Raw genomic sequence first — 25,875 nt, 5'->3', positions numbered from 1 at the left:
AAATTTTGGGGTGTTACATTCTTCCCCCCTTACAGAAAATTCGTCCTCGAATTTTTACACAAGGCAGAATAAAGTACATGATTATACATTGAACAAGTAAGGGTACTTGCTACGCATGTCCCGTTCTGACTCCCAGGTGCACTCTTCCACCGACTGACTCCTCCACAAAACCTTAACCATAGGGATCTGTTTTGATCTCAGCTGTTTCACTTGGTAGTCCACTATGGCTACAGGCTGCTCCTCAAATGTCAAGTTCTCTTTTAGCTCTATCACATCCGGCTGCAGTACATGAGAAGGATCGGGAATGTATTTCCTGAGCATGGAGATGTGAAACACGGGATGAACGTGAAAAGGTTGGGTGGTAGCTCCAACCGGTGAGCAAGCTGCTCCAACTCTATCGGTAACCTCAAAGGTCCGATATACCGAGGTGCCAACTTGCCCTTCTTTCCAAATCTCATGACTCCTTCATTGGAGATACCTTCAGAATACATAGTCGCCTTTGCAAACTCCACATCCCTCCGTCAGGGTGCATAACTCTTACGCCATCGAAAAGTCTTGATCGTTCCTCGATTAAAGGAACTACCAAGTGTCTTGCACTAGGTCTACATCATGCACCTTCGCTTCCCCATTTCTGTCCAACACAGAGGAGACCTACACTTTCTTCCATATAGTGCCTCATAGGGTGCCATCCCTATCTTTGGAGTGATAATCGTTGTTGTAGGCAAACTCCACCAAAGCTAGCTCATCCCATTGACCTCCAAAATCCAAGACACTCATGCGGAGCATGTCTTCGATGTTTGGATTGTCCTTTCTGATCCGTCTGAGGGTGGAAGGTCATCTTGAAGTTCAATTGTGTGCCAAGTGCCTCCTGCAACTTTCTCCAAAACCAGAAGTGAATCAGGGGCCCTCTGTCGGATATTATGGAAGGAACTCCATGCAATCGACTATTTCTCGAATGTAGAGCCGGGCATCTTGTGCCACAGTATGTAGTCTTCTGGTAAGAAGTGAGCTGATTTGGTCGACGGTCTACAATTACCCATATCGAGTCATATCCTCGCGTGGTGCAGGCAACCCCGTCACAAAATCCATAGTGATCATTTCCCACTTCCATTCGGGATAGGGAGCTCTTGCAGCTTCCCGACGGTCTCGTGTTCAAACTTCACCTTCGACAAGTCAAGCACTTGGACACAAAGTCTGCTATGTCTCTCTTCATGCCATTCCACCAATAGCTATCTTTCACATCATGGTACATTTTGGTGGAACACAGGTGAATCTTGCATGTGTGTAGTGTGCCTCTTGCATGATTTCATTCCTGAGATTGTCCACATCGGGCACACATATTCTAGAACCTTGCACTAGGGCGCCATCATTGGCAAATCTAAACTCACCACCTTCACCTTTGCTGTACTCTTTCTATAATCTTCATCAATTGTTGGTCTCTGTTTGGAAACTCTAACTCTGTCCCTCAAGTCCGGCCTCACCAAAAGTGAGCCAACAATAACCACTCATCTGAAAGATCTAGGATTAAACCTTGATCCATCAACTCATGTACCTCCTGAATCAATGGTCTCTTCTCTACTGAAATGTGCGCCAAACTGCCAGAAGATTTCCTACTCAAAGCATCTGCCACAACATTTGCCTTCCCAGGGTGGTACTGGATGGTGCAATCATAGTCTTTCAGAAGCTCCATCCATCTCCTCTGTCTCAAGTTTAAGTCCCTCTGTTGGAAGATGTACTTCAAACTCTTGTGGTCGGTGTATATCTCGCACACTTCACCATACAGGTAGTGTCTCCAGATTTTTAGTGCAAAGACTACAGCCGCCATTTCCAAATCATGGGTGGGGTAGTTCTGCTCATGCCTCTTCAGCTGCCTTGAAGCATAAGACACTACATTTCCATTATGCATCAAAACACACCCTAGGCCAACTCTGGAGGCGTCACAATACTCGGTGTATCCTTCACCACTCACAGGTTGTGTCAACACGAGGCGGTGGTTAGACACTCCTTGAGCTCGGAAACTCTCCTCACGATCATCTGTCCAAATGAATGGAACATTCTTCTGGTCAACTTAGTTAAGGAGCCGCTATCTTGGAGAAATCTTGTACAAAACGCCTATAGTAGCAGCTAAACCAGAAAACTTCGCACCTCGGTGTTGTAGGCCTAAGCCAATCGATTCTGACTTCAATTTTCTTGGGATCCACTTGAATACCGCTCTAGAAACCACGTGTCCCAAGAATGAGATGCTTTCTAGCCAAAATTCACATTTTGAAAATTTGGCGTATTTTGGTGCTCCTCAACGTCCGCAACACCATCCTCAAGTGCCACACGTGTTCTTCCTCGATGCGAGTATACGAATGTCATCTATGAATACGATGACAAACGGTCCAAAAATGGCTTGAACACCTGTTCATCAAGTCCATGAAGTTTTGCTTCGGTGCATTAGTGAGTCCAAAAGACATCACCAAGAACTCATAATGACCATATCTTGTCACGAAGCCGTTTTGGACACGTCCTCATCCCCGATTCTCAATCGATGGTAGCCCGATCGCAGTCTATCTTGGAAAAGAATCTAGCCCTTGAGTGATCAAATAGATCATCGATCCGAGGAAGTGGATACTTGTTCTTCACATCACTTTGTTCAAATTGCCTATAGTCAATACACAACCTCAACGACCCATCCTTCTTTCTCACGAATAGAACAGAGCACCCGGGGTGAAGTGCTCGGACGTATGAAACCCTTGTCCAAAAGCTCCTGTAGTTGCTCCTTGACTCTTTCAATTCATTGGTGCCATCCTGTAAGGTGGCATGGATATGGGGTTTGTACCGGAATAACATCAATGCAGAACTCTATTCCCCTTTCTGGTGGCAACCCTGGAAGCTCTTCAGGGAAGACATCCATGAATTCTCTGACAACAGGAACATTTTCCATATTGACACCTTCTACAGATGTATCTCTCACCAATGCCAAATACCCTTGGCATCCACGCCTCAACATTTTTCTGGCACTAATTGCTGACACCAAATTATATGGAGCCACGCTCCTGTCACCATCAAAGCTAAACTCTTCCACACCAGGTATGTGGAAGTATACCTTTTTGTTCCTGCAGTCTAAGGTGGCATAATGAGTTGCCAACCAGTCCATCCCCAGGATTACATCGAAATCCATTACTGGTAGAGGAACCAAGTCTGCTGGGAGGATCTTTCCATCCACTACCACTGGGCTACCCGGAAATACCATGTCTACATCTATGTTGTCACTAAGTGGGGTAGCTACTGACAAAGGGCACTCTAAAGTTGTAGGGTTTCTACCCAACCTCATGGCAAACACAGGGGAGACAAATGAGTGCGTAGCACCCGGATCTATCAAAACACGAGCCTCATAAGAATGCAGTAAGAATACCGCCACAAGCGCATTTGAAGCTTGAGCATCCCGGTGGGTCGTGGTGAAAACCCGAGCTTGACCCCTACGAGTGGCGTAACCTTGAATCGACTTCTACCTCTGACCGCCTCCAAATCCACGTCCCCCTTGTCCTCGGCCTGGCCACCGAATCGATCGCCGCCATGTTGGAAGCACCGGATACAATTGTCGAGGAACATTTGCAATGAACCTCGTGACCCCATCTGTGGCTCATCAAAACGGCGATCTCTAGCAAAGTGACCGGTTGGCCACACCAAGCATACTCGACCCCATCAAACAAGGTCTGAATGTCCTCTTCCACACCGTGGACACGGTGCCAAAGAGGATCTGAGGCTGTACTGAATCGTGACCACCTTTGGATCCGCACTGAGTGCAATCCTCGTGGTTTGTGTCTAAAACCACTTTTCTTGTTCCTACTCTTTCCTCTGTAATTACTCGCCACCACTATCCGGAGTACCCATGGAAGGGACACCTGAGGAACCCTCTGCTCTGTTTTTCTGTGCTCTTCCGATGTCATCCACAGCATAACTGATCTCAATCTTTCTAGCTCGATCAACCACAACATCAAAAGACAGATCAGACATCATGGCGTGTTTGCATATCTCTGTCAAGCCCCTTTAGGAATCTTTTCACCTTCATCTTTTCAGAGCTACGCTGCAGGGGCATATCTGCTCAATTCCAAATTGCAGAGCATATTCATCTACTGCACTGCCATTCGTCTTAAGGCCTCAAAGGCCCACCGCTTCGATCTCTGAAGCTTCGCACAAACCGATTAATAAAAGTTCCACAAACTGAGCCCATGTCAAACCCTCCATCCGGGGTAACACGTAGTCATTCATCCATTGTCTAGGCATAGGCCCCATGACGTGCTGCATACACTCTATCAATCTTCTATCATCCAATCATTTCTGCTGTCATAGAATCCAAAACCGATATGCATCGTCGACACATCATAGGTAGCACCAACTTCTTGAAATTTATAACTGCTTTGTAAGATTCCTCTCTTGGTGCGGTGAAGGGTGGACCATATCTCGCGCCATCATGTCGATGGTTCTCTGCAGCTAGAGTAGGCGCCATGGGGTCCATGGGACCTGTGCCATGAAAGACTGTTCTGAGCGTGGGTAGCCGCTCTTCTACTTGAGCTCTAGGCCTCCTACCCCGCCTCCTGGCGGCGCCTCATCTGTCCGACACCTCGTCAGCACATCTCGCTCGTGCGTGGCGCTCTTACGCTTCTACGCATTTTCTGAAATTCGACATTAGCCCACAAAATTCAAAGCGCACATTACACGGCTCTATAGACTCATATTTATACATAACATATGGAGCGAAACTAGAAGCAAAGATGACAATGCAAGACGAATGTGGACCCTATATTTCCGCATGTGACTCCTAGTAGACTCTTCCGACACTTTAGACAACATTCCCTAAGAATCGGAGCCTAAGCTCGATACCACATTTGTCACGACCCAACCTATGGGCGGACGCACTAGGACACAGGCCACCCTAAAGCCCCCGAGGCCCGTAGTAAGCCTTAACTATTCATTAACCCAACTCTAAGGCCCATTTGGGCCCAATATCAAGAAAACAAGCGGACAGAGTCCGCCATAAAATGGACTTTCCAACGGGAGTTTTCGACTCACCCGACTGTAAACACAATAAACAATCCATTTGGGAGCTCATCTCACAGTCCACATTATCATCAACTTAATAATAAATGGGAGCTAAGCTCCCTCATGCAATACATCAAACTTAATTAATTTATTTAAGTTTACAGGTCCAACATGATAAAAATATTAGAGACCAAATTCAATTAAATCTCGCTAACACATGCGGAAATTCTAGGAGTAATTAAAATTACACAAACATGGATAAACAACTGCGAAGGATAAAAGCGAGTTAACCTAATAAAATATCCTCCGTGGCTGTAAAAATTTTTGAACAGAGTGAGCGTTCGACTCGAGAGTAAAATATCAATCTTAACTATAATCTCTATAACTATCTCAAACTAATGCAACTGTAGAGTGAAATGCAACATTAACATCATATTCACATCATAGCATCAAAAGGTAATTTGGAGCACTCACGCACTCGTAGCATCAATCATAATATATTGGGAGCCGATCCTGCATGCTCTCTTAAATCCAACTGGTGCGTGAAGAACTCAAGCGGACTTTCGCAATAAACCAAATCGAGGGTCCCAGAAGAACTCAAGCCGTGACTACCCTCGAAGGAACGGGTCCCGAAGAACTCAAGCCGTGACTACCCCGTCCTATCCATAGTCCACACCACATCACACGCATGCCAACGCACGCACACTGCTCCAAATTACCACAGCAACACTCATGGCACATTTATAGTTATGAATGCAACATAAATCGTGCCTAGAGTTTAACTACATAAATATATGCATATAAGTGATGCATGGGCATGGAACATATAATAATATCGAAATTATAATTAAAATTAATATTTTACTCACGGACTTTGACGACAAATTACTGTGGCGGCTGGGCGGAGGAAGAAGGCTGTCCCGGCTCACCTGACAAATACAGTACATCTAAATAATACAATCTGACACAATACAAACAAAGAAAAAGACAAATTACCTCCTAAGTCGTAGAAAATCGAGTCTCCCTATACCTAGGACCTACCCAACTCGCAAAAGGGCTAAAAACGCACTTCTATATTGACAATCCATATATCAACAGTTAAATCATATCACACAGCCCCTCCCGGGCCCATCAAATCAATTATCCATCACAATACGCAAAATTTCAATTTAGTCCTTATTATTGATCATTTTTGCAAAAGCCCAAACAAGCTCTAAAAATTATAAAACTTTGCCCCGCGGTCCTTAGCAATATTACTAAGCTATTGCAAAAAGAATCGTAATTTTCTAAGCTACCACGAATATTTTACGGATTTTTAATCCTATTTAAGCACTAGAAAATTACGAAAAAAACAAGGTTCGGGTTTACCTTTTGCCGATTCGACCTGGGACGCGCTCGACGTCGACAATGGGGTAGGCAAAATCTCGCCCAATTCGAGACTTTTCCGTGTTCGTCCGAAATTTGCGTGGTCAATCGTCGAATTTCCGCGAATTGAGAATACCTACACGAAGCCCATAACACGGGGGTTAGTACATAAATTTTTCAGAATTTTCTAAGCTCATTTAATGCTCGGAAAAACACTGCGAAGTTCCGTGGGACCCACCGAAAAACGTTGTCGGAAAATTTTGAAATTAATATCCCGAAGCTCTCGCCGAGTGGAGCGTGCTGGTAGCCTCGGTTTTCTCGTGGGATTCACGGTTTTCGAGAAATCTAGCCCAAAAGTCGAAATGGGCTAAAATCTTCCCGAGCTAAAATCGGACAATCCGCTCGATGGATTTCGGCGTTCTTGGTGTCTATGGAAAGCTCTCGCCGAGTAGATGGTTTTGGACACAAGACCCGGTCCAATCGGTGACCGGATCGGCCGGTTGGCCGAGGAAGCTGGCTGGCGCGCAGGAGAATCGCGCGGCCGGCGAGGAGGAGCAGGGAGGCGGTGGCGGCAGGAGGGAGGAGAGAGAAAAGAGAGAGAGAAGGGGAGGCGTCGCGCGGAGGAAGAGGAAGAAAGAGAAGAGACCGGTCCGATTCGACCGGTCCGATCCGGTCCGGTTCGATTCGGCCGGTTCGATTCGAAATACAAAATTTTGAATTTTTACTCTGCCTCGGGACCGAAAACGAGGTCCAAAAATTCCGAAAAAAATTCCCGAAAACTCAGAAAAATACGTAGACTCCAAATATATTTTTAGTTTTGCCACGTGGTCTTTAAATTAATTTTTAAAAATCATCAAAGTTTATATTTTCGGAAAATCGAACCCGATTTTTAAAATCCGAAAAATCTCAAAAAAATTCCTAAAATTTAAATAAAATTTAAATATCAAAAATACCCATAATTAATAAAATTTTGGGGTGTTACAAATTAAAATTACTTATCTTTAAGAAGAAATAAGATAAAAAAAAGTTATTTCATTATTTCTTTAATTTGCAAACTTATTATAATAAATTATTAGAAGAATTTTTGTAAAATAAAATTAAAATTTAAATATTTTTTAGTAATAAATTGAAATAGAGATGAATTTATAAAAATTTCCCAAAAAATATATCAATTAAGAATGGTGGTGAGAAATAACTTACTCATTCACATCAAACACAAATAACAACTTTAGCTAACATATAAATCGACTGATTAGCGGATTTGTGAAAAAAACAAATTGCACAAAAAGCAAACTCTAAAACAAGTGTTTTTACATCAGAAACAATGCCACCAAAATAAGAATTATCTGAATGTGAGCTGTTGATGGCCTGATTAACAAGAGAGGAAAAAAATAATCAGATTCATGCACCACCCTCATACGACCACGCCGTTTGAGCCACTTTAGAGCTTCGCTAGCCGGAATAACCTCCGCCACTAGGGCCGAATACCTATGCCTGCAAGGGATTGCATACAACCACCCAAGAAATTACAATGAGCATCCCCAAGCAGCTAGCGAACACCTGTTGAGCCAGTGTTCTTATTAAAGGATACTAATAATAAAACTATCCCTTCTACAGGTTCATTTTAAGATCAAATTCTTTATGACTCATTCTTAAGATTTTATAAGTAATATCTGTCTAAAAGTACGAAGACAAGTAACACCACCAAATCACCATCATCATTTACTTCCATAATTCAGTCGTCTACTCGTTGGAACCAAAAAGAAATGAAATTGAAAACCATAAACCCAGAGTCTAATGGAGTTACTTCTGATATCTCATTAAAAAATGAATTATATTAACAATTCCACAACGCATAGAGGATTTCTATATCCACATGCCAAGTGAAAAAAGGTAACACGACAAACATTATCATAATATAAGCATCCATCATCTTTATACCACATTTCATCCTTGTGATACATACACTTCCATATTTTTCCCCAAAAACAAACGGAATTAGTGACAAAAGGATGCACCTCCCTAGGTTCTTTTACCCCTTCAAACTAAGAGGAGTATCACCAAAAATCAACTAGTTACTACTCAACACCTCCATTCCCCTGTTAACACTTAACCATACTTCCCCAAAACAAAAAAAAAAACAAAAATGAAGATGGCACCTGAGACATGTCAAACCATCAATAAGGTATGATCTATGAACGATGGGAGTTTCCATCTGCCCCTCGATACATTCCTTCATCATCTGGTGGTATCATGCCATCTTCATCAGCAGGAATCATGCCTTCCTCTTCTTCCTCCCCGAAACGAGATTGAGACACATTATTATATCCTCTCCCCTCGTGTCTACTTCCAGGAGATCTTCCTTGATCCTGCTGAGCACCAAATGACGACGACCGGCCTTTTTCCGTCATTGCCCGACCTCTTTCCATCATAGCCTGGTGAAAACTGCGGCCTGGAGACCACTCACGAGTGGACACCTTGTGAGAATTGTTGCCGCCACCATATGGGGATCTTGACCTCTCCCGCTGGTTTTGTACTGGTGAGGTTGCTCGAGCTCTTTCTATAATTGCCTGGTGAAAACTGCGGACTGGAGAATGTTCACGAGTAGATACCTTGTGAGAATTGCTGCCACCACCATAAGGGGATCTTGACCTCTCTCGTTGGTTTTGAGCTGGTGAGGTTTCCATCATTGCCTGGTGAAAACTGCGGACTGGAGACCGTTCACGTGTGAGTGGAACCCTGTCAGGGCTTCGACTCTGACTGCGATCACGATTCCAACTCTTACTGCGGTCAACCCAACTTGATCCCCTATCAGGGCTTCGACTGCGACTACGGCCTCTATCATAGCTATCACTGTATCCTCGTTCATACCTGTCCATACACAGCAGAAGCCATTTCCAACAGTGAAATAAACATTTAACCATCGCGATAATAGAGAGCTTCTAGGTTCAAACCCATGTTCACATATTCAAAATAAAAAGAACAGCAGCAATAGCATAGATTACAATTCCATTTTCACAGATACAACTTCAACAAGGTAAGGAATGGAAATATTCTGATGATATCAAGAAAAATAAAAATTCAGATTAAAAGCCATACAATACATAGACTTTAAAGATTAAATACAGTAGAATAATTTAGGGGGCAAAACAGGATAAATTGTTCTCATGAAAAGGTAAATAGTGGTGCTACTCCATAAATCAATTAAACACAAGAAATGGCAGTGGAATAATAAGCTCCACCAGCTAAACCCTTTCAACCCCATCCCCCTCCAAAAAAGAACAAGAAAAGAGAGACAGAGAGAGAGGTTCAAAACAGATAGAGAAAGAGAGGCTCAAAACATTCTTCGATTTCTTTGCATAGTTGTAAAGTCACTTTTCTTTCAAGAGGCAATCCAAATCACAATCAGAAAACTCAGAACGTAATAAAAATAGCCATGCACCTGTCTCGTGATTCATAATCATATCCACGGCCACCTCCTTTTTCTGGCCTGCTGGAAGAGGAACTAGACAATCCCCAACTACCTCTTCCCCCTTCCCTTCCCCCGTAACCAAAGTCACTTCGTCCACCACGGCCCCCATCACGTCCACTAGGACCAGAACCCCAACGCCTAGGCCTGCCCATTCCACCACCACGAGAAGCCATATCACGAATTTCTGAAGGGACCCGCTGGTTTGCCCCTTCCAAGACTTTGATGAGATCTGAAGCATACTTAGAATCCTGGTCACCAAAGAATGTGTAAGCAACTCCAGTAGCACCAGCCCTCCCAGTCCTCCCAATTCTATGAACATAATCCTCCACTCCAGTAGGGAAATCATAATTGATGACCACCCTGTCATAAATCAACCACTGATTATTTCCATGACTTCTTTTTATTGCCCCACAGAGGGAATAAGAAAAGTAAATGAGGAACAGCACTAACACATTAAAAAAAACACAGCCCCAAGATATCAGAATGAAAGAGTAGAATAAATATTAAAAAAAAGGGGGGAATTGCAAATGTTCTTCAGCATGAATCAAGAAACTCCATTAATTCTCGCAGCCTATCAACACAAATGAAGATGCATCATCTCATTTACATCCCCACCCCTTCCAGTAAATTATTTTCTCCAAACAAAACAAACAAAGATCCAGTTATAACTTGCTGCTTAACTTTATAATTCTATCGAGCAAAGATCCATTTATAACTTGCACTTCTTTCCAATAATGTTTGCAGAAAATCATTTTATCTAGACAGAGACCTAAAATATTGTGGACAGAAGACTCAAAAGATCTATAATTTTTTAATATTGATGGGAATTGGTCCCAAACAGAGCTAACTTGTGAAAAAAGGATTCATATAGCAAATCTCAATTAGTTTGGGACTAAGGCTTTGTTGTTGCTGTGCTTTAGAAAGACATTTGATATAGTTATTAAAGAGTATAACATAGTTACCAAAAATTCAATTATAACGAAGACACTGAAAACCACAATAACAAATTTGGTCCATCATTGTCCACCAAGCCAATTATCCTAACGATTAAACAGTGTAGAGTGATTAATCAATCCTAACAATGCCAACTACCGAGCCAAAATACAGAAAAATGACAATAACACAGCAACCAACCTGATGTCTTTAATGTCCAGTCCTCGAGCAGCAACATCAGTGGCTACTAGCACTGGAGACCTCCCCGTGCGAAACTGATTCAGAACATAATCCCTCTCACCCTGAGATTTGTCTCCATGGATAGCAGCAGCTCCAAACTGGCGGGTAAGATTGCGTGCAAGTTGATCACACATCTTTTTTGTTGAACAAAAAATAATAATCTTTGATCCAGGTTCTTGAGACCGTAATATCTGTTCCAACCTTCTGTGTTTCTCCATGGGTGCCAACACTTCAATATACTGCAAGACAGCAGCAGATATGAAATATCAATAAATTAAAATATTTAACTATCAATGCTTGCTGCCAGGTAGGCAGAAAAGCATTTCTAGTATGGCAGAGATGTTCACTTGGTTTAAACTACATCAAGAATAGATTGCCAATGGTATAGTTCAGACCTGTGTGATTGATTTGTTAGCCACAAGCTCATCCACGTTGCCAATATTAACTTGAACAGGATTGACCAGTAGATCTGCTGCAATTTTCCGAACTTCCTTTGGCCAAGTTGCAGTGTACATGAGAGTCTGGCGACGAGCAGGCACCTCTTTTACAATCTTTCTTATCTGGGGTTCAAAACCCATGTCCAACATGCGATCGGCTTCATCTAGTACAAGGTAAGAAACTTGGCTGAGGCTAATTCTCCTCATCTCAAGAATGTCATTCAAGCGGCCAGGAGTGGCAACCACAATATCTGCACCTCTGTCTAGTTCTTTCAACTGGGGACCCTTTGGTGCTCCTCCATACAAGCACTTCAACAAAATAACAAATCACACCAACATCAATAACATTATGAGAGGCATAAACATCTAAAGCATTAAATCAAGGTGTTCTCAATTAAAGAATGACTGAAAACGCATGGGTGCTATAAATTCCTATATGATGAATTTCCTCACACACTGGAATTGCTTCAGGGTTCTGTAATTTTCTCCAAAAGAAGGAGTAATGTAATCTTTCATTGAAAGCTCATCCAAAGCAAATGCTATTGAGTAAAATACTAACTCACCAAGAGACAAAAAAGCAAATAGATAAATGAAAGCATCGGGTTGTAATGCGTGATCAAAACTGCACTTTGGCAAAGATGACAATACACATCAAAAAAAACTTTGTCCAAGTAACATTAATCTATCTTTTTTTCGGCCATGCGTTTGTCTGTGTATGCAAACATCAACTGACATAAAATGAGAATCCAAGGAAGACAATCATGATATAAATATTGAAAATCACAATGCACCCAAAAATTAAAACAAAAATTAGCCTTGAGTGGCATACCGTGCAAGAAATTCTTGATGACTTTCCAAACTTCACAGCTTCATCCTGTATTTGTGTTGCCAACTCTCTTGTTGGTGACAATACCAGCACAGTTGGACCCAGTTGTGCATCATTACGGCAGCGCCTGAGATGCATAAACCCAGGAATCAAGTAACCTAAAGTCTTACCCGAACCTGTCTTAGCAATGGCAACTATATCTCTGCTCTGTAAAGCAATTGGCCATGATTGTGCCTGAATTGGAGTTGGGGCAGAGAACCCTGCATTGTGTACCTGGAAAAGCAAAAAGCCAGCAACTCCCATAAGCCAAAATACTGGCTTCAAGATTTCTGGTTGGTTTTCTTTTAGGCTTATAGAGCAGTGGCAATGGCAGAAGAAGCATCATCCCCCATATGCAGTCGGCAAATGCTTGCTGATGCAAGCTGGAGCATGAGGAGGCCTCTTCTTCCGTCTGGACCGAGTGGCAGACTAAACCATCACCAACAGCAGTCCCAGCCACGAACTTGGGTGTTTCGGAAAGCTCTTCACAAAAATGGTTGACCAAATAAGGGCGCACCAAATTATATGCAAGGCCCCCAAAGAGAGGGCACCACAGCGTACGACATTAGCTCCTCCCAGGAGCAAATATCGCACCTGCGACAAAAAGTACAGATGGCAAAAGTATTAACGAATCTGAAACTCAACATTGGACCTTCAGCAATACAGAACTTTGCACCAAAAACACTTATAGCTTTGCTGACTTACAAGAAACCAGGCCTGGAAGAATTGCGTGCAGACATTAAAAATAAAGAAAATGGAAGTCCATACCTCTCTCAGAATCTCAGAAGGAAAACCGGTATCTTCAAATGATGTAAGAGGCGGAGGCACTTCATCTCCCTAACATCAAGGTTTAAAAAAATTAGCATCCATGTAAAGAGTTAAACAAGTGCACTAGAAAACAAAATGAGAAAGGAGACAAATTGCCAAAAACAATAAGCAAAAATACAAATACAAATCTAAACAAATTGCCACTAACTTGCTAGACATAGTTATATCTAATCATAGCTGCACTGAATAGACAAATTGTTAGGCCCTAATAAAACAAAAACAGGTTGGAATAACGTGGAAACTAGAGAGATTTCTGGGAAAGGGAGATTTAAGCTTATAAAAGGACCCACCCTGATTTTGGCTGTATATTATTATATAAAATAGAATATAAGAACTATGGACGAATTACTCATGCAAAACATCTGGTAGAACTAACAGTTCAGATTTTATAAGCTTTGATACAAGAAAAGTGCCAAAAAAGCAAAGATATTACTAAAAAGCACAGATCCCATGTTCATACTAGACATTTGGCTTGGCTAGGAAACATTAATTTTTGGAATAGTTAAAGAGTTTCTAGCAGAAAAATCTGATGATGTAGATTTTCTTGGTTATTACTGGTCTACAGCCGCAAAGGAATTTAATTATTTTATGTTTAGATTGCACTGTTTCCCTTTTAGTGAATTCTTTAATTCTAAAGATTAATTGAATAAGTGGTCATAATTCATGCCCCATATATGCACAAGCAAAACAGCTAAATGTAAGCGACACGTGAAATGAGTAAGAAGCACCAATATGAAAGTCCTGCAAAAAGTTCTATAAGCTCACAGTAACAGTAATTTCATGCCGACGACGATAAGCCTCTGCAGAAAGAATGCTCCCTCCAGCTGAAGAACCATGTCCTCTAGCAGAAGATCCAGAAGGTCCATTCCTTGTTCCACCTGGAACATTTTGAGATTGAACTGCTCCACCTCTTGCAACCTGATGAAAAACCAAGAGCACATAACATCAGCCCATGTACCGCACAGCATAATTATTATAGGTGAAGGTGCCAAAAGAACTAAAGGGTCCTGGAGCCTACAAGTAAGGAAGACGGCACAGGCACATGCTTTTGAGAGGTGAAGCTCAAAAGGAAAAACATTTGCAAGAAAATCCAAAATCAACTGCATACATTTAAATGACAACTACTACATAAAACAATTAATCTACAGTCACAAATCGCTTTTGGATTTAACATGAATGAGTTCAATGCAGGATCCCTTACAGAATTATTAATGATAGAATTACTAGAATGCATATTCTATAACAAGGCAAAAGAACTAAAAGATATTGAGGAAGAAAAAAAATATTAAAATAAACATTCAAGACAAGAAGAATATTGGTACTCATCTCCTTATAAGTGAGGTACAACAATATTATAGGTCTCTTAGAATTCAGTTGGAAGAGTAAGGGGGGAAAATGAAGAATAAATAGGTGAACGAATAAAATAGAGGATGAGAGAGGAAGAGAAAGAGAGAGAGAGGACACTGGAAAAAAGGCAACGCAAAAAACAAAAGGCCCTAACCTAATTAATGAATAGATAAGGATGAAGAATCAAAAGGCAGAGGGAGAGACGCGTGGAGGAACTCTATACAATGGACTATGGAAGCAACATTTGGAGCATCATCGTCTTCTTTTCTTTCTTTTTTGGTAAAATTCACATTTTTATATGATGTTATTTCCAATTGAAAAAGTCACAACATTTATACAATCTCGTCTTTATTCCTTTTTTTGTTGCTTTCAATCTAATTGGTTGTGAGACCAGAAACCACACACAAATGCTCAATCATATATCAGTAAAATGAAATAAATAACATCAAGTAAACAAAAAATAATAATAATAATGGCAGCCAACACACAATAAGAGGCACACATCAAAACTCTTGTGCCTGGAAAAAGGTGTGCACCTTAGGCTCCGTTTGTTTTACGAAAAATGACTTGTATATGAAAAAAATATTTTTCCATGAACATATTTTTCGTTATTTGATTGTAATGTTAAATTAATGATAATTATTTATTTATTTATATATGCATAAGTATGTTTACATTTTAATAAGATTTTTAAAGTTTAGAAAATAAAAAATGACTTCCTCTTTTAAAAAATGGAAGTCAGTTTTCTTAAAAATGACAGTTTTCCTTTGACCAGGAAAGTGTTTTCCGTTAACCAATTTTTCTGAGTGCCCCCAAACACCAGAAAATACGAAAAATGTTTTTCAGAAAAATATTTTCCGTGAAACAAATGGAGCCTTAGTGACTAGTTGAGTTGCCCAATTGATCATGATAGATGCGCTAGATCCAATGCTTATTGAGCCTTGGGCCTTAGGAGCACCAACAACTATGCCCCACACCACAAACAAAGCATAACTTAACATGCACTTCTGGAGCTTACTATTTTTCCATGGCTTAAAGATAAGAATGCTCAAACATTAACATATTACCGAACAAAATAAATACTGAAATGCTTGAACTGTCAATTTATCAATATTATAAAAGCTAATGTTAGATTCTGTTGCCTTGTAACTACTAACAGCATGGACTAAAGGGAGTACAGGATACCTTTGTAACAAACAGATTTGATGCTCACCAAGAAAACTAAAGGAAAAAACATTAAAATGGTGAAGATAGCAGATTGGTTAGATTTTATATAGAAACATGAACTTCTTTCAAAGTTCTAATAGGCTAGAGGTTATAAATATACAGTTAGCCATTATTTGGATCTAAAACCAAAAGCATCTTATCATAGTATCACACAAAGGTCAAGTAATAGGTCTAAAGACAAAATGAAAAAGAACACATGCCTGGCCACTCTTTGCTCCAGCATCAAATTTTGATCCAGCATTATTGCCTCTGCCATACCTATCATCTTCTTTAACAGGGCCATATCCATAGCGAGAAGATTGCTGAACTTGAACTGATGAACTTATGGGCACTGAAGAAGACTTTGATGGATGAGCTGAGACAGTAGGCCTCTCATACTGAGTGACATTAGTCTCAGGATTCCAAAAATAAAGGTACCCAGTTTTGCCATCAACTAAACCTCTCCAAGGTTTGGGGAGAGTAGGGTCCTCTGGTGCATATCGTGGACCAGCTGAGGAAGCAGTTGCGGTAGCAGCCATTGCACAGGAACCCACCAACACAACCCTGCAACAAGAAAATGATTAGCTACAAACAGAAACAGAATAGGCAGATAACAATTTGAAGTAAACACAACCAGTAGACTGAAATAGTAATTCAACGTATAAGACAATCCAACATAAAGCCAAACAAACTACAGTTATTCAAGGCGATAAGAAGGTAAACATGATCGTACACAAGACACTGAATCAAGTTACAACATCGAAAAAGCACTTGCTTCAAATTCATCTGGTAGACAAGCAAAAACAGAATGAGGGAAAAAACTAGAAAAGTTTACTTAGCATCAATACAAAGTACAAGAAGGGGGCGGGGGCGGCGGGGGGAGAGAGAGAGAGAAACAGATCACGCAACAAAAACGAATGCCAATAACAAGCAAAACCTAAACGAATCCATCAGTAAGAAACAGACCTAAATTCATAAAAACCATACAATCACCGTATAATGAAAAACAATAAGCTATAAATCGCACCAAATTGTGAACGAACAAAGGAATTCGTAGTCCGCCAGATCTTACAGAGAACAAAATTAAAACATGCAAACAAAGTTTCTCCTATTTTCCTACAGTTCTACAAGCAACCAAACAGACGATATAAACCCTAGACTTGGCTCAGCTATCGTGAAGAGCAGGGAAGGATGAAATGGATTCAGATCTGAAAATTAATGATAAAGGAAGAGAGAAATAGAGAGATCGTACCAGACGATATGGTTTCGATGGAGGAGGAGAGAAGGAATCGAAGCAAGAAATGCGTTGGTCCTTTCAACGTAATAATAGAACTTCACTCCTCTCTCTCTCTCTCTCTCTCTCTCTCTCTCTCTGTGTGACTCTCTATCCCTCGCAGAGAGAAAAATAGGCTTTATTCCGGAGGGCAGAGAAGCGTAGAAAGAAAACGAGCGCCGAAGGATGGGATATTTATAACTGAGTTGCCGACTGGTGGCTGGTCGAACCGTCTCCGGTTTGCTGGTTTTTTTTTTCTTTAAATATTTCTGATTAATATAATATTGCGCTTGTTAAAGTTTATTAAATATGTTTATTTATTACTAATTTTGTATTAAATGAAAGTAAAAATAAAGAAGAAAAGAAAGCGAAAAATTAAAAACAATAGTGACAAGGGGCTTTTATAAGAATGAAATGAGATACATTAAATGAGAAATTTAAAAAAGTTGTGACGTCGATTAACCTATCAAAGTGAAATAGCATTTAAACCGATTAAGATAGTAGTTATCCCCTCTGTTATCTTAAATGTTAATGATTGCTACATGTTTTCCCAAAATTGCTCGGCCGAGCGATCAATGTTACAACATAATTAATGATTTAAATCAAAAAATTTGGAGATTAAAGGGAGAAATAATGATATGGCACTCAAATAACCAAGTCAAATGGCTAGGCCATCTAGTCAAAAGGTTAGAAAGCATGTTTGACTTGGTCAAAGGGTCAAATGGCCCAATCAAAGAAGGGGATGTTGTGGTCGATCAGTTAAATGGTGATTTGGATGCTAAATTCGGCATTAATTTATTAGATTGTTCAAAATAGTTCTTAATTATAGATCAGATGATAAGTGTATAAAGATCACATGCCTAACATGAGATATTTCTATCGAAAATCTTGAGATCACATAATTGAATAATGCTGAGTATCTCACACCTCAGTAGATGCTCAGCAACCACCTACAACGGTCGTTTAAGCTCGTTCTATAAATATCATATCAATGACAAAACCTCAAGTAACTCTCTATATTATATTACTAAACTCTCTACATTCATAGTTATTGATGTTGCTATGAGTCTCCAAAGACCAGTTAGAATGCCAAATCAGCCTATGAACAGAGAAAATTATGAGGTCGGTGACCTATTAGCCACCCATTCTGATACTCAAGTTAGAGATTTTGTTGAGAGTAGAAAATTGAACAGTATAAAGCTTTAGTAGTCAATTTAGTAGAGTAAGTATACCTAATTAATGCCTGATTTTCATATTTATAGACTAAAGGCTAAAGAGCTGTTGTAGCTATCTACAAGAATCTAAGATGCTAGGTTAATATTCTGAGAATCTAAGATACTCGGCTAATATTATGAGATTCCAAATTACGAATCCACTCTTATCGTTAATTATTATTGTTGAAGCTTAGTAAGGTTGATGTTCAGTCCATCGGGTTAGCATCCACACTTATTTTCATATCTCATTTATGTTTGTTTGGTCTTACTAGTCTAGCATTCATTTGCTCGGTCTGGGTTACCAAGCCTTATTTTGCTTAGTCCGAGTAGTCGAAGCCTTGTTTTGTTTTAACCTTCTAGCCAAACGCTGACTCCTTGACTGTCACATTAGATTTTTTGATCGAGTACTGACCATTTGACTTGGTTTTGAGCCGGTAGTATCATTATCTTGACACATTCTTGGCTCGACTTGACATTTCTACACAAACAAAAAGAATCTCAATAAGTAAAAATGATAAAAAAAGTTCCAAGTGATTACCCTCTATCAGCATATTATTATAATGTTCAGCCACCACGGGGTCCCTAGTCACATACATGGCATCCCACCACTTAGCCTCAGCCTCGATCAGTGCACCAATCGAAATCTTATCTTGTCGAACAAGGGCCTTCACCTCCTTTATTACAGCTTTCTTCTCGGCATCAAGCCTCATTTTTCCAGCCCTTTTGTCAGCAAAACAGTTTCAGCTGGCTTGGATGCTAACCTAATGCTTGTCCACAGTATCTTCGACAAGGAAAAACTTATCCTTCCACTTTTTCAAGGATGAGGGAAGATTGGCAAACAAATCCATCCCCTTCTGAGCATGGAAGTGTCAATACTCTTCAGTTTCCCTCGTGTTTAGCTAGAAGAATACTGCGAATATCCAAGCAAAAGCATGTAATCTTTTTATTTAGCATAATGGTTGGAATGCCGAAAGCAATCTCCACGAGTTTCAGTGCATCTGAGGAGTAGAAAGCAGGTAGTATTGGAGAATCTTGATGTCAAGCTGGTCGAGCCAAAGCCTTAAGCTCGATTTCAAAGGCTTCTTATAAATTGCAACCCTAACAGGGCAAAGGAAAGTGTTGTCTACCTCCCATTCCATTCGGCTAGCGATATTCGAAATCTTTCTTTATCAATCCCATAAGTCTTGCTAATCTGGAAGAGCCCCCAACCATCTAAACAAGACATAGTCTCAATTACACCAGAGGCCCCCAACCATCTAAACAAAACATAGTCTCAATTACACCAGAGGCAATGCTCGGTGTAGCAATCCTTGCCTCTGTGTTCAGAGCACCAGGAGTCTCAATAGCCATCTCAGTAACCTCTGCGGTGGATGGGCTAGGAGTGATCTTTGAGAAGACTTCCTCATTATTTTAGCTGCTAGACTCAAAAAATAGCAATCGGGTGCTAAAGTTGCCACTGTAAACCACCACTAGTGATAGGGGAGTGGCATTGGAGCCTCGATTATCACTTAAATCACTCATTTTTTAAAAAGAAAATTGATAGAAAAAGATGAAATGGCAAGTTACCTGTAAATCGAGAGGCTTGGAAAGCTTTGAAGACTCACCGACAAATGCTAAGAGATAGATCAGAGTTCAAGAATGGAGAAGGTGAAAAGCAAAAATGACAAACAACATATGAGAAGGGTATTTATAGAGAATACTGGGGCAACAAATGTTTTTTTTTTTTTTCTGAATTTCCAGCCACCAAAACATACTACTAAAACCCCTTTTCACATTTTCGAGGAGATAATAAATGGTGGGTCATCATATCAAAGAGATGTTACTTGAAAAGCATGCTTAACAGCTGTCCTCTCGTCAAAATAAATCTCAAATCACACGCTCTAAGGACACTCTGCAAAATTAACCGAACTAGCACAGAACATGAATTTAAAGATTCGAAAGGACTCAGGGGAGGGGGGGACTAAATGATATGAACCCGTCTAACTCTACCTCAAAAGCTAGCTAATAAGAGGAGGTTTGCAAACCCATATATATAAAATCCAAGACCTTCCTGTAAAACTAATGTGGGATGCATCACGCCTAACTCTTTTAAACTGAACATCCTCGTGAAGCAACCAAGGTCATGACTTGTTCACCCCTCTCCTGAAGAATGTCAATAAACCTTTATGCATAATCTACCGACCCATGCAGAGTGAGATTTTAATACCAAATGATATGAACCCGTCTGATTTTGCCTCAAAAGTTAGCTCACAAGAAGAGGTTTGCAAATCCATATATATAACACCCAAGACCTCCCTGCAGAATTGTTGTGGGATGCATCATTCCTGACCCCCCCCCCCCTTTAGACTAAACATCTTTGTGAAGCAACCAAACTCATGACTTGTTCACCCCAACCTCTCCTAAAGAACGTTAAGGAACCTCTGTAAATGTGCCACACCTTACCCCTCTGTAAGGCATAACATGATCCCGTAGAATACCTAATGAACTACCAAACTTCACCTACCGATAACTCATTAAGTATCCTACAATGGATTTTAGAACAATTTTCTTACATTTTAAAAGTGGTGAGCATTTTGGTAGGAATTAAAATCATTTATTCAAAGTTTAAATACTAGTAAAAATTTTTGACCTTTTTAATTTTTTCGCAAATTTTATAAAAATTTTGACAGAATTCCGTCTATATTTTGAGAAAACAGTTCTTCAAAAACTTGTGAAAAAAACTTCCAATAAATTTTTCACAACTCCCAACCTTCAAATAATCTCAAATCAACTCAATTCAATCCACTTCAAAATAATTCCACAATCCAATCAAGGTTTATCATCTCAAAATAATTCATAACTTCATTCACAGTGCATAAAGTGTGAAATTCACAAATACAAACCTTAATTTACAAAAAGAAGTTTCAAAAATAATATTATTACAATTTATTATACAACTGCTCAACTTTACATTGATACATAAAACATAGCAATATTTACATCAAAATAACTACAAGGGTATAAAACAATACCCGTACAAAAATTTCAGTGTAATCCTTAATATCAGTAGCAGCTCACTCTGCTACCTTCTCCTTGCTCTTATCTGCGACAGCAAAACAAGCTATCGCTGAGTATAAAAATACTCAGTGGTGCACAATAAAAATTTGAAATACAATACATAAATCATTCATTGCCCAAAACACAATTTAAATATTTCTCAATCACATTTCACAAATTATCAAAGCTTATAATAATACAATTTAGTCAAATAATCTAAGAACACAGTGTTGCCAATTCATATACAACTTAAGCCATGATACAAATTTTTCGATCAATGGCGCGTTGTACACCACGACAAAGCAATCTATAACCCCACTAATCGAAATCAATGAAGGAGGTGGCTAGCTAGCTAATGAGTACTCATCCAATCTACAACCTCAACTGGTAAACCAGAGAGGGAGGAAAATAATCGATCTCACCCCATAAATGGAGGAGGAATAATAAGGCACTGTCATGCTAAGTATGAATCAAAAATCAATTTCAAACACTTTATTCAAATGATTTGTGAGAAATCCAATAAATTTCCAAAGTTATAATTTCATTCACAAGATGGCAACACATAAATGGAGGAGGAATAATAAGGCACTGTCATGCTAAGGCTTAATAGGTATGAGAATTCTAACTTCACCCACATACCACATTTTGGTCACCAAACTTGTTGGTTTTGGTCATTTTCTCAACACTTAAGTCTTTTAGGCAAAATTGTTAATTTTCAGTTTTTGGTGTCTCGGTTGCACTGTTTCATTGGTCATTTTACTGTTGGAATTTAGCAAAACTTCCTTCATAGAAAATGTTCCTTATTTTCTTAAGTTTATTCTCCTTTTTGAATCACTCTAATTGGAGTTTTTTAGCTCAAGTTATACCCAAATTACGATTACTGTTCATGCTGCTGATTTTTATTCTGGCAGATTTATTAATCCAAATTCGTTCAATAATTTGATGAATTTAAGTCCATAATTTGATCTAACTTTCTTCATATGAAATGTTCTACTATGCCTTAGGTTTCCATCGGTTCAAGAATCACCTAAATCGGAGTTTTCTAGAGAGAGTTATAGCCATTGAAACTTTACTGTTCATATGGTAAATCTGCAGTCTGTAGATTCAGTGATCCAACTTTGCTCAATAATTTGATTGGGTTAATGGAAAAATTTGGGTTGATATTCTTCATGAAAGTTTTAGGTCTATATCTCATCTAATCACTGCTAAAATTTCAGGTCATTTAGACCTGCCTAGCTCAAGTTATAGCCAAATGAACAAACACTGTTCATTTGGTCAGTTATACAGAGGCAGACTGCGATTTTTCAACTTTGGTCAATTTGTTCACTAGGTTTTGGTCACTTTTTGGGCATGCTTCCTAAATGAAAAATGTGTCATTTAGTGCATATTTTCAGTCCCAATTGGTCCCATACCAATTGGACTTGTAAAATTTCATTTTTAGTCCCTCAAAGTTGACTTTTGGTCATGGTGCATACCCAATCCAAATTTGGCTTTGATTCAAACACTTCTAACACACTTAATTAGGTCACAAATGGCCATTTATTTCCTTAAACTATGTCAAAGACATTATTTAGCACTTCTTCACATTTTTGGTCTCTAAATCCTAATGTTCAAAACCCTAATTCATGTCATTTGTTGCATTTAGCTAATTAAACACTTATAAACATGCTCCCTTAACTCAATTAAGCTTCCTAACATGTTTAGCTCAAACAAATTTATGCTTTGTCCAACCAAACCCTAGCTGTCCAAAATTCTATATAATCCCTCAATAAATTTTCTTTCCATTTTAAGTTTATTTACAAGCTCAATAAGTTAGAAATGTAAGAATCAAACTCAAATTATCAAATTTGATTACTAACCTTTTATGTAGAATTTCTTTTTCTTCAAAACTTCTTCCTTTCTTTTTCTTTTTGTTGTAAAGCTCCTTCCCAAGTGACTAGAATAAGTTTTTGTGAAGCAAGTATGGGAGAAGTTTAGGTTTAGTGAGGGTTTCAAAGCTTGAAGACAAGCTTTAATGGAGTTTGCAATGGTGAGGGAGAGAGAGTGTGTGTGAGGGTGGCAAGCTTGGTGGAAGAAGACTTTGATTTTTATTTTTCTTTTCTTTTGTTTTGTTTTATCCTTATGGAAGACCCAAAAATCCTAATTAAATAAATATATTAAGTATTGTTTTTATGGCATCATGCATGAAGTCATGCATGATGTCATCACCTTTTGACTTTTCCATTTTCCTTTTTTTTTCTATTTATTTTTTTCTATTAGTTCTTTAATTTAATTCTCGATTCTGAAATTTTCTTTTCTCCAATTTTATTTGACAGTTAGGTCAGTGTCAGCTCTCGGGGTTAATTGACCAAATTGCCCCTCGCCGGTTCTTTTCGGTTTGCAATTAATTCCATATTTCTTTCGGCTCTCTGACCTAATTATTTAACTAGCTTAATAGCTCTTTTTTGTGATTTTCTCTTTTCCACTGTGTTCATAAGGGTCCTAAGGACCGCGGCGTCACATTTTACGGTTCGAAATTTGAGTTTAAAACGACTTTGCAGTAGTTCCCAAGAAAGTCACCCATCGCTGTGACTCTCGGCTCGTTTAACTTCTTATGTTCTGTTTTTCTTATTCATACTTAACTAATTGGCATTTACTAATTATTTGTGTTTATGGCTTGTTTAGTTATCTTAAGTGTGGTTCTAATCCTCTTAATTGTCCGGACCGACAACGGTCACCGGAACAGTGAAATATACCAGGCTATACAAACAGGGGTGTTACAATTCTCCTCCCCTTAAATAAATTTCGTCTCGAAATTTTACCTGGTATTAATCTTGGAACAGCTGTGGGTGTTGTCTCCTCATGTCCTCCTCTCGTTCACAAGTAGCCTCTTGGCCTAAATGATGGTTCCATAGCACTTTTACCAATGGTATCTGCTTGTTCTGTAGCTGCTTCACCTCATAAGCCAGAATCTCTATGGGTTCTTCCTCATATATGAGGTTTGGATTCACTTCAATTTCTTCTACTAGTAGTACATGAGATGGGTCTGATCGATATCTCCTCAACATAGACACATGGAAGACGTTATGTATCTTCTCCAACTCTGGAGGTAGTGCCAATCGATATGCCAAAGGACCCACTCTTTCCAGAACCTCATATGGCCCAATGAAACGAGGACTCAATTTCCCCTTTTTGCCGAATCTCATAATTCTCTTCCAAGGAGAAACTTTGAGGAAAACTTTCTCACCTACTGCATACTCAATATCCCTTCTCTTCAGATCAATGTAGGACTTCTGACGGTCTGATGCAGTCTTAAGTCGATCTCTGATTACTCTAATCTTCTCCTCAGTTTGCTAAATAATTTCGGGTCTAATCATCTTTCTTTCACCCACGTCATCCCAACACAACGGGGTTCTACATTTTCTGCCATACAAAGCTTCATATGGAGTCATCCCAATGCTTGATTGGTAGCTGTTGTTGTAAGCAAACTCAATTGAAGGCAAGTGTGTATCCCAACTGCTCTCAAACTCAATCACACAAGCCCGTAGCATATCCTCCAAGATCTGAATTACCCTCTCAGACTGGCCATCTGTCTGTGGGTGGAATGTCGTACTGAAGTTCAATCTAGTTCCTAGGGCTCTCTGAAGACTACCCTAGAATCTAGAAGTGAACCTAGGATCTCCGTCTGATACGATGGATACTAGCACCCCATGCAGTCTCACAATCTCATCGATGTACAACCTGGCCAATCTGTCTAAACTGTAGTCCATTCGGACTGGCAGAAAATGAGCAGACTTAGTTAGTCTGTCAACAATGACCCGTACTGTATCATGACTCTTCTGTGTCCTCGGAAGTCCCATCACAAAATCCATAGTTATTCTCTCCCATTTCCATTCTGGCACTGATAGTGGATGTAACAACCCAGTGGGTACTTGATGCTCTGCCTTCACTTGTTGACAAGTTAGGCATTTAGAAACAAACTCCGCCACATCTCTTTTCATACCCATCCACCAATAATGCTCCTTTAGCCCTCTATACATTTTTGTACCACCAGGGTGCATGGCAAAAGGAACTCATGTGCTTCCTTCAAAATGATCCACCTCAATTCAACATCATTAGGAACACACATTATGCCTTGATGTAGCAGTAGACCATCATCTCTGATTGAGAATTCTGGTTTCTTGCCCTGCTGGACTTCTTCCAACAGCTTCTGATATTTCTGATCATTTTGAGCAGCCATTCTAATCTGATCAATCAACACTGGCTGTACATGCCATGCAACTGCTGTCTGTCCATCGTCATTAACCTCTAAGCTGGCATGTAATGATCTTAACTCATGCACCAAAGACAAAGGAGTAACCCGTAGACTTGCCATAGTCTTGCGACTTAAGGCGTCAGCCACAACATTAGCTTTCCCTGGCTGATAGTCTATCAGACAATCATAGTCTTTTATCAACTCTAACCATCTCCTCTGTCTCAAATTCAACTCCTTCTGAGTGCCCAAATACTTCAAACTCTTATGATCTGTGTAGATGTAGCATTTCTCCCCATACAAAAAGTGTCTCCAGATCTTAAGAGCAAACACTATAGCTGCAAGCTCCAAATCATGTGTTGGATAGTTTCTCTCATGCGGTTTTAGCTGGCGTGATGCA

General features: G+C 39.7%; 1 protein-coding gene across 2 annotated transcripts; it reads right to left on the bottom strand.

The window, feature by feature from the left end:
• Positions 1–8,183: 8,183 nt before the first annotated feature.
• LOC110667897 (DEAD-box ATP-dependent RNA helicase 46) lies at positions 8,184–17,168 on the bottom strand. 2 transcript variants are annotated; one of them, XM_058137310.1, is made up of 10 exons: positions 16,974–17,168; positions 15,943–16,285; positions 13,934–14,086; positions 13,109–13,177; positions 12,305–12,574; positions 11,434–11,784; positions 11,000–11,277; positions 9,836–10,225; positions 9,078–9,264; positions 8,184–8,954 (listed from the first exon to the last, which is right to left on the bottom strand). In XM_058137310.1, the coding sequence occupies exons 2-10, from the start codon at positions 16,258–16,260 to the stop codon at positions 8,586–8,588; spliced, it is 2,385 nt and encodes a 794-aa protein (XP_057993293.1). In that variant the 5' UTR covers positions 16,261–16,285; positions 16,974–17,168; the 3' UTR covers positions 8,184–8,585. The 2 variants fall into 2 exon arrangements, with proteins under 2 accessions (XP_057993293.1, XP_021684566.2); XM_021828874.2 differs by having other exon boundaries at positions 8,184–9,264.
• Between the last annotated feature and the right edge of the window lie 8,707 nt (positions 17,169–25,875).

This window comes from Hevea brasiliensis, chromosome 15 (assembly GCF_030052815.1).
Source record: "Hevea brasiliensis isolate MT/VB/25A 57/8 chromosome 15, ASM3005281v1, whole genome shotgun sequence".
NCBI classification, from domain to species: domain Eukaryota; kingdom Viridiplantae; phylum Streptophyta; class Magnoliopsida; order Malpighiales; family Euphorbiaceae; genus Hevea; species Hevea brasiliensis.
Note: the sequence above shows the minus strand (reverse complement) of the source record. Positions and strands in the feature narration are given on the sequence as shown.

Coding starts and splice junctions, on each gene's coding strand:
- LOC110667897 (XM_021828874.2), bottom strand. CDS start 16,260: ATGGCTGCTACCGCAACTGCTTCCTCAGCTGGTCCACGATATGCACCA. Junction 14,087..15,942: donor CTGGAGCAAAGAGTGGCCAG/GCATGTGTTCTT, acceptor GTTTTTCATCAG/GTTGCAAGAGGTGGAGCAGT. Junction 12,575..13,108: donor CTTCTGAGATTCTGAGAGAG/GTATGGACTTCC, acceptor TTGCTTTTCCAG/GTACACAATGCAGGGTTCTC.